At 48.8% G+C, this 8,224-nt stretch overlaps 4 protein-coding genes across 5 annotated transcripts in view; 2 read left to right on the forward strand and 2 right to left on the reverse strand.

Moving 5' to 3' along the window:
- Positions 1-65, forward strand: part of ints4 (integrator complex subunit 4) — a 13,554-nt gene extending 13,489 nt beyond the window's left edge. The window contains exon 24 of the mRNA XM_028419320.1: positions 1-65. This exon is cut by the window's left edge and continues 496 nt beyond it. The gene's annotated coding sequence lies outside the window, so the exon portion shown is untranslated.
- The window catches only part of aamdc (adipogenesis associated, Mth938 domain containing), a 3,224-nt gene extending 1,230 nt beyond the window's left edge, over positions 1-1,994 (reverse strand). The window contains exons 1-5 of one of the 2 annotated variants that reach the window (XM_028419369.1): positions 1,956-1,972; positions 912-996; positions 683-823; positions 503-598; positions 202-369 (exon numbers count right to left, since the gene is read on the reverse strand). In XM_028419369.1, coding sequence (XP_028275170.1) covers positions 229-369; positions 503-598; positions 683-823; positions 912-941 — 408 coding nt within the window. In that variant the 5' untranslated portion in view covers positions 942-996; positions 1,956-1,972 and the 3' untranslated portion in view covers positions 202-228. Of the gene's footprint in view, positions 1-201; positions 370-502; positions 599-682; positions 824-911; positions 997-1,955 lie in introns of both variants that reach the window. The other variant, XM_028419370.1, reaches the window with a different exon arrangement.
- The window catches only part of LOC114444601 (scavenger receptor cysteine-rich type 1 protein M130-like), a 902,860-nt gene that overhangs the window by 108,381 nt on the left and 786,255 nt on the right, over positions 1-8,224 (forward strand). The gene's annotated exons all lie outside the window — the stretch shown is intronic.
- On the reverse strand, positions 2,121-7,683 carry LOC114444616 (pannexin-1-like). The gene is made up of 8 exons (XM_028419341.1): positions 7,466-7,683; positions 5,766-5,953; positions 5,557-5,672; positions 4,993-5,180; positions 4,635-4,913; positions 4,326-4,548; positions 3,976-4,222; positions 2,121-3,847 (listed from the first exon to the last, which is right to left on the reverse strand). Exons 2-8 carry the CDS (start codon positions 5,944-5,946, stop codon positions 3,762-3,764), a joined length of 1,320 nt encoding a protein of 439 aa, XP_028275142.1. The 5' UTR covers positions 5,947-5,953; positions 7,466-7,683; the 3' UTR covers positions 2,121-3,761.

Raw genomic sequence — 8,224 nt, forward strand, 5'->3', positions numbered from 1 at the left:
TTTTCAAAAACAAACACTTGTAAAATGTGTGTGATCTGCTGTCCAATAAACTGAAGCTTTCTGTAGTGCGTCTCCACCTTAAACTTTATCAGATGTGTTTTCCTAAACCAGCGCCGCGGGCAGCCTGTGGCTGCAATGAACTCTAACACAGTGTCTGGCTGCTGGGTACATACAGTAAATATGGGAAGAAACTATACATACGTTTGTTGGTAAGGCAGCCACGGCAGGTTAGCAGGTGGAGTGGAAGACCCCGCCCACTTTGGCACCCTGTCCGGCCAGTTTGTTGTATTCGGCGACGGCCTTCTCCGTCTGTAGGACTCGGACGTCGACGCCTTTCTGCTTCACAAAGTCCAGAGTGGCAGACGGAACCTGAGGGACGACACGGCGGCATGAAGGTGCAAGACAGAGCAGAGGTCTCAGTCTGAAGGGGCAGAGCTCCCTCACAGTCAGGTTCAGAGTAAAAATGTTTCTGACTACAGTGGGTTGTTTTTGTTTGTTTTACCTGCAGAGCCTCGCTCATGCCTCTGCCGATGATCAGCAGCTCCACTCCCTTCTTCAGCACTTCCTCCAGATCAGCAGGCTGCACTCCAGGGTAGTGCTGCAGGCAGCGAAGGCGAAACAAAGAACCATCAGTTCAGTCGCCACAACATGCATGTCTGTTGTCTGTAAGAAATGCGCTCACATCAGTTCCAGTCTCCCTCCAGTCCCAGGTCCGGCTGCCTCCAGGCCAAACTTTACAGTCCTTGTAGTTGGAGGAGCATCCCTTCACCTTCATGTGGCCCCAGGAGAGAGAGGCGATCTCCGGAGAGGACATGGTTACCTGCTGTGGGACAGGAAAGAGACGATCGTGCAGCCTTTAACAAAGAAGACATTTGAATCAGATGTCCTCTCACATTCTCTTCAGGACTAACCTGTAGTGTGAGTGCTGCTGGAGGCTTCATTTTCCCTCTGGATTAATAAAGTATCTCTCTTAATCCAACTCATCACAACCCTAATCTGTCACAACAACAAACCCTTTCAGCTGTTTTCTGATTCAAAATAATTACCTGACAGCAACACCGAACAGATTAAAGTGTAACACACACACACACACACACACACAGAGTAAAGTGCAAACTAAAGCCTTCCGCTGCCAGTTCTGCTGTTCTTCATATGAGCCAGATCTATTTTTGTACCGGTCACAGATCGACTCAAAGTCCAAACTCCAAACTAATAAAATAAGTGTGTCAGATTCTGCTGCTATTTAAAAACCATTAGAAGAAGACAAGCTGCAGACAGAAGTTCATTAACATCATTCATAAAGCCTGCAGGTGCAGGCCTGACTGAACATCAGCTGACTGAACAGTGAACATGTTCTTCCACCTGAGTCCTAACCCGACAACATTACAGGATTTTAAAGTGAGACACACCGGGTGGAAATGCTCTAAATCCACATTTTACTGTGTCTGTGAAAGCAGCAGAATGATGGGCGCGGTGTGAGCTGCTATTCATCAGAATTTCCTGATTTGTTGTCACGCACAGAGCTTCACAGAAGGTCTACACACGTGTGACAGAACCCCAGCATGAAGACCTGATCCTGGCCAACAGTCTCAAACAGAAGGGGGGGTTAGGCTAACCGAGCTACCGCAGACAAACAAAATAAACTCAACTAAACTCAACTTGTATTAATTTTCAAAACTCATCTTTGCATCAATACTTCTTCGTCTCTTTCTGACTGCGCACCTGTTTGCTGTTAGCTGCTAACAGTTTGTTTGTTCGTTGCTAGCTGCTAGCAGCGAACCTACCGTTAAACTTTAGCTAGCTAGCCTCAGTTTAAGCTCAAATGACGCAAATTGTAACTCAAACATCGAGAACTCACGAACTTAAATACTTCACATAATTTAAAAGCTTAAGAAAAGAAGAAATAAGAAGGTTATAAAGTAAATAAAGTTTAGCAAACTATGCAGGTAGCTCACCTTAACCCACAGCGTCTGCGCAGCATGAGTACGGAAGCCCAAAAGAGTCAAAACTAATTTTTGCTCCTTTTACTGTAAGAAGCGCCCCCTGGTGGCCTTCGGTGAGAACTGAGCTACAGCTAATCCCCACTGTAATATTCATAGTGACAATAACATTATTGATTATTGATTGATATTAATAAGAAAACGTATTTATTTGACAGCTGCAGACACATGTAATGTTTTACTGCACCAAACGTCAACAATAGAAACGTTTGTCTTTACACATTGCACAAAAACGTGACCCCAACAACTCCTATGAAAAATAACACACACACCACGAAGACGTTAACACTGCACTGACTACAGATTAAAAAAGCTCCACAGGCAGTCCGAAGATGAAACACTGACACATGTCTGTAGTGCGGTGAGACGTGTTAATCCCTGAGATTTCCCCAAAAATCTGTAAACCCTGGCAGAAGGATTAAACCCCTTAAAGTAGCTCTTTGCCCTCAGCTATTGTGATTTATGTCGTTTAGACAGCGAACACATTGTACCTTAAAACACAGATCACCGTCATAGAAAGCTTCAGGCAGAGCACCCGTCAGCTGCTCAGACCTGCAGCATCAACATCGCCCTGAAATGTGACGGACAATCTCATAAACATCAGAAAGACATTCTCCCAAAAAAAAAAAACAAGAAGCAGTGCAAACGAGGACAGCATGTTTACACAGGTTCATACGTCATGTGATACTTTCACCCAATCAGAAGCCTCCCGCATTCACAGGAGGAAAGAAAAAGGAAGCAGCGTTGTTCTGACTGAAATAATAATCAAATAAAAACCAGGTCCAGTTTGTTACAGATCCTTATTGTAAAGATAACAGAAAGAGAAAGATTTTCATTTGTTGATGTATTTCTCTCGGCAAGTTTAAAGAGGAGAAAGTTTTCAAATAAAACAAAAAAAAATGCTTCATTAAAAATAGAGAGAGACATGAAGAAGGTAAAGACCCTGGAGATAACAGAACAATATCTGAGTGTATGATTAATTACCATGAGAATTCTGAGATGATCATTTCTGAGATATAAAAACTCGTCTGGATCTCAGACTGCGTACAGAGCGTCTGCATCAGCCCGAGCGTGTGACACGTCGTCTACAGCAGCTCTGTGATGAGAGTTTTTTCTCTGACGTCCTCAGAAAAAGTTTTTTTTTCCTTGTGAATGAAATAAAAACACACGTACATCTGCAGATACATCACTTTTCTCTGAAACCACTCCACTGCACATCAGCTGCATGGATCACATGACCAGACGTGTCAAATCACAGAAAAGTCCCGGCTGTCACCTCGCCGCGCGCCTCGCTCAGCTGTCAGCATCATGTGGTTAAAGTGTGACCACAGCAGAGTCGGTGAGCCCTCAGCTGTGGCTGTCAGGCAAACGTCCAGCAGCTGTCAGTGTTATGTCGTACCGACTGTTGCTATGGAAGGTTTCTACTGTGTGATGAGGGCGACGCGCCGTCACTGGGGCGACGTGAACCGCTTCAGAGCGACGGGTCCTGGACGTCAGAGGGTTAATCACTATAAAGATCAGGGCTCTTTGTAAAAAACGGACCAGAAAGAAAACATTCACATCACCTCCTGACACCATGACGACATCACATCCCATAATTCACAGGGGTGATCAGCTGTAGTGTTTCAAGTATCATCGACAGAAATAAAATACATTTCATCCGCCGGAGCTGCTCCAGCGTTCAGCTTCCTCGTCTCTGCACCGTACATCCAGCTCCTCCATGAATCTGAGCTTTGACCGCCGTGGCTCCAGCTCAGCCGCTCACATCGCTCGCTGCCGGACGGTTCCTCCATCACTGCCTCTACTTCCTGTTACATCGTTGTTTCCTGGCAACAAGGGAGCGAGTTCTGAAAACACACAACATGTTTATCACCCAGTGAAGAAGTAGCAGTTTTGTGTGGACGTTAGCCTCCCACCTCAGAAGCTGGTTAGCCTAGCTTAGCATCAGGTCAGGTAACTTTATCTGTGTTCTCACCTTTCATCTCCGTCTCCGTCCTCCTGTCGTTTCCTGTTGTGGACTCTGAGCAGCTGTTATGAGCGGCTCCAGCGCCGGCTGCCGTTTCTGTCGTATTCATTATCACTTGATCCAGTTTGGCGGCAGCAGCCGTTGGTTTGTTTCCGTCCACGCTGTCCATCTTCACCGTGCAGAGCGTCTGCAGCAGGCCCAGGGCGTCGAAGTTTTCCCCGGAGCACTCGCCCCGCCGCCTCAACAGCTCCAGCACCTGCCAGCAGAAAACCAGAAGAATGAAATCCTCTTCCAGGTGGTACATCTGCAGACGACACCGCGCTAAATCGTAAACAGGAAGTCCGCGCACGCCAACGCACCTTGATATATTTGTAGGACTTGAGCTCACTGATGTTCTCCTCCAGGAAGAGCAGGTACAGAGACAGATCGTCCCATTGGCCGCCGGGCGTGGGCAGGACGCTCACGGTGGGCAGCGATTGGTACGTTTCCAGGAAGCTTGCGTATCCGTGACAGAGGAGGGGGCGGAGACCGGCGTAGATGACCACCGGAATCAATGCGATGAACAGCACCAGGTTCACGAGGCTGGACGGGTTAAACAAAGAGAGGGCGCCCGGTTTCACAACATGATCCACAAACAGCTTCCAGCATGACTCTGTGCAGGAAAGTACCTGAGCAGCGAGAAGACGCCCACAGCGATGAGCTTACACTGCACCTTGTCGGGGACGGCGGGGTCGGAGTCGAGCAGGCCGACGCGCAGCTTGCAGCCAAACTCGTCCGTGACGGAGGCCAGGCGGAGGTAGTAACCCAGGTAGATGCAGGCGCACACCAGGGTGATCAGAGTCAGGACGCGACACACCAGGTAGTAGACCAGCAGCTGCCGCGAGCAGCGCTTGGTCATCAGAAACTTCTCCACCAGCGGGTAGTTAAAGAAGCCCTCAGTGGGGTCACTGAGCAGAGAGGGAGGAAGAAGAGTCCACGTCATGTCAGAGGTCTGACGGGGTGAGCACACAGACCCTGAAGACCTACCTCTCTGCGTTCAGCACCCCCGATGTCGCCATACGTTTGGCCAGAGTGACCGCCCGGTTGTAGCACCGGTCCAGCTCCTCCATGATGAAGCCGAGGTCCGACTGCAGGAGGGGCGCCGCGGAGAACCTCCAGAACAGTGCCGGGGTGTACATGAGCACAGCCACCAGGAGCAGGATGTACGGGAAGAACTGCAGGAAGAGACAGGACAGGGATCAACGTTCAGACCTGATCAGAGGCCTCTGAGCTCTCCGAGGCCTCCGAGGCCTCTGTGGTCTCTGAGGCCTCTGTGGTCTCTGAGGCCTCTGTGGTCTCCGAGGCCTCTGTGGTCTCCGAGGCCTCTGAGCTCTCCGAGAACACTCATAAAGACACAAAGCCAGATTAGTGCGGGATCATTATTCTCAATGAGGCGACTTAGAAACTGACTAAACTTGATTTTAACCCTTTCACTGACGGGCGTCTCTGCAACTAGAAGGTGTGTGTGTGTTTTACTAGCAGAAAGCCGAGACAAAAGTCCTTCACTGTAGCTGAGTGTGTGTGTGTGTGTGTGTGTGTGTGTGTGTGTACCTTGTGCAGCCACAGAGGTTCAGTGTGTGTGTTGACGGCCGCCCAGCAGTATGAATCCACATACGCAGCCTGCCTCCAGGAGAAGTTAGTGGGAGAAAAACAGCTGATCTGAGTCCCTGAGAGACAGAGGAGCAGTCAGACCCTGTTTGTTTATGTAAAGACTGAATTTTTTGAAATCTTATTTTGTCTGAATCCTTCTTCACACTCACCGACGGAGACTTCCTGAGCGAAGGCCAGAGAGATGAGGAGGAGGGGCAGCCCCACCGCCACGCAGGTCACCATCTTGTCCACGGCCAGCTCGGCGCGGACGCTGCGGTATCGAGCCTGGGTCGGGTCCTTCAGCAGGAAGTCGCTGAACACGTACTCTGTTGCCACGTGAGCGATGGCCATGTCTCACCTACACCACCAGACACACAGACACACACAGACACACAGAGAGACACACAGAGACACACAGACACACACAGACACACAGAGAGACACACAGAGAGACACACACAGACACACACACAGACACACACACACACAGAGACACACACACACACACAGAGACACACAGACACACACAGACACACACACAGACACACAGACACACACAGACACACAGAGACACACACAGAGACACACACAGACACACACACAGACACACACACAGACACACACAGACACAGAGACACACACAGACACACACACAGACACAACACACAGACACACACACACAGAGACACACACAGACACACAGACACACACACACACAGAGACACACACACACACAGACAGAGACACACAGACACACACAGACAGAGACACACAGACACACACGCAGACACACACACACAGAGACACACAGAGACACACACACACAGACACACACGCAGAGACACACACACAGAGACCCACAGAGACACACAGACACACACAGACACACACAGACACACACACAGACACACACAGACACACACACAGACACACACAGACACACACACACAGACACACACACACACACACAGACACACACACACACAGACACACAGAGACACACAGAGACACACACAGACACACAGACACACACACACACAGACACACAGAGACACACAGACACACACACAGACACACACAGACACACACAGACACACACACACACACAGGTTTATAAAGTTTCCTTAATGCTCAGTTTTTTTGACAGGCAAATGTGAAGAATGCAAAAGAAGCCTGGAGCTGAGGACATCAGCTGCTTTAACCGAGCGCAGCATCAAACATCATGAGTTCAGTGTGTGTAACTCTCTATTAAAACACACAGCACTGAACATTCTCACTGTCTTCTCATTGGAGGTGATGATCAAGACGATCGTCCTGCAGACGGCTGAAGTATCGACACGTCTGAATCCAAAAAGTGATCTGTGCACACTTCAGTTACCAGCTGACATACATGATGTTGTTTGTGGTGCGTTCACACAGGCCTGTGAGGCGTTCAGAGCATCTGGATGCAGCTGTAACTTTCCAGCTGGTGAGGCTGATCTGACCATTTGCACTAAAGGATGAGGTGAAAGAGTTCCAAAGGGGTCCCCTGACTACAAGACCTTCCTACAGATTCTCATGACTCTGTTGTGTAGACCGTTCCCTTTGGTTTGCCAGCAGCAGCTCTGGTCTCTCACCACCTCAGCATTAAACAGCAGTAAACAGAAATCTGAGGCTGAAAATAACTCGTGACTCGAGTCTGGGCTGCAGCTGATGCCACTGTCCGCTGTTTATTACGACCTTTGTCAAGCCACACTCTGTGTGTGTGTGTGTGTGTGTGTGTATCTTCACTCATCACTGCTCTGTGACGTATACTTCAATGAACCCACAGAGAACTCCATTAATACCTCATAATACCTGGATTAAACCGGCGGAATGAACTTGAACTTACCTACAGTTCTTCTCCCGCTCAGTGATGATTGATCAATAAAGTGTCATGGCGGGCTGATTGGGACGCTGTAGCTGCGGGTAATCGGCCTCTCCAGCTGTTGGAAGCTGTTTTCCGGGACGGCGGCGCGGCGTCAACACACGAACAATAAGCACAACTTTCGAAAGCGTCTCCTCCTTCCTGTCAGACACTCCACTCCTTCCGCCCTTCTTAAAAACATGGCGCGTTCACGGGCCTTCAGAAAACTCAGATTTCCCAGTTTTGAGCGCTGCCTTCACATGCAGCTCGAACGTTTGTGATCTGGAGCGAGAACTAGAGAATGCGGATGAATAGATTCATCCGCTAACAATTCAGTTGGTTAAATAAAGTTAATCGATTTTAATTCATTTAACGTGGCAGTAAAATGTTCATTCTTCCCTTGTTTAGAGACACAGTGTTGCCTTTTCCAACGGTCCGTAAACGCACCATCCTCCAGGGTAGCGTGACTGTCTGCGCAGCATGCAGCAGCAATGTGGCACAGAATGTTTTATAAACACACGGAGAAAGTAAAACACGAGGAATAAGAAATCAGTGTCGTGCTCCTGGATTACGTCAGATTGAGTGGAGTGGGATTACACGGGGGGCAATCTGGTTCGTTCTGGAAACATTTGAGGAATTAAAAAAAAAAACCCATTTTGAATTGTTGATGTTGGTCTATCGCGATGGATTGTGGGCTTTCTCGCTCTGCCCTCAGTGGTCCTCCCAAACTTCTCACAGCTTCGT

Source organism: Parambassis ranga, chromosome 13, assembly GCF_900634625.1.
Source record: "Parambassis ranga chromosome 13, fParRan2.1, whole genome shotgun sequence".
Lineage (NCBI taxonomy): Eukaryota > Metazoa > Chordata > Actinopteri > Ambassidae > Parambassis > Parambassis ranga.

Bases quoted from the DNA above. Each gene is read 5' to 3' on its own strand.
- LOC114444616 (XM_028419341.1), bottom strand. From the start codon at position 5,946: ATGGCCATCGCTCACGTGGCAACAGAGTACGTGTTCAGCGACTTCCTG. The intron at 5,673-5,765 runs GTGAGTGTGAAG...TCTGTCTCTCAG, and splicing joins CGCTCAGGAAGTCTCCGTCG to GGACTCAGATCAGCTGTTTT. The intron at 4,914-4,992 runs GTAGGTCTTCAG...CTCTCTGCTCAG, and splicing joins GGGGTGCTGAACGCAGAGAG to TGACCCCACTGAGGGCTTCT.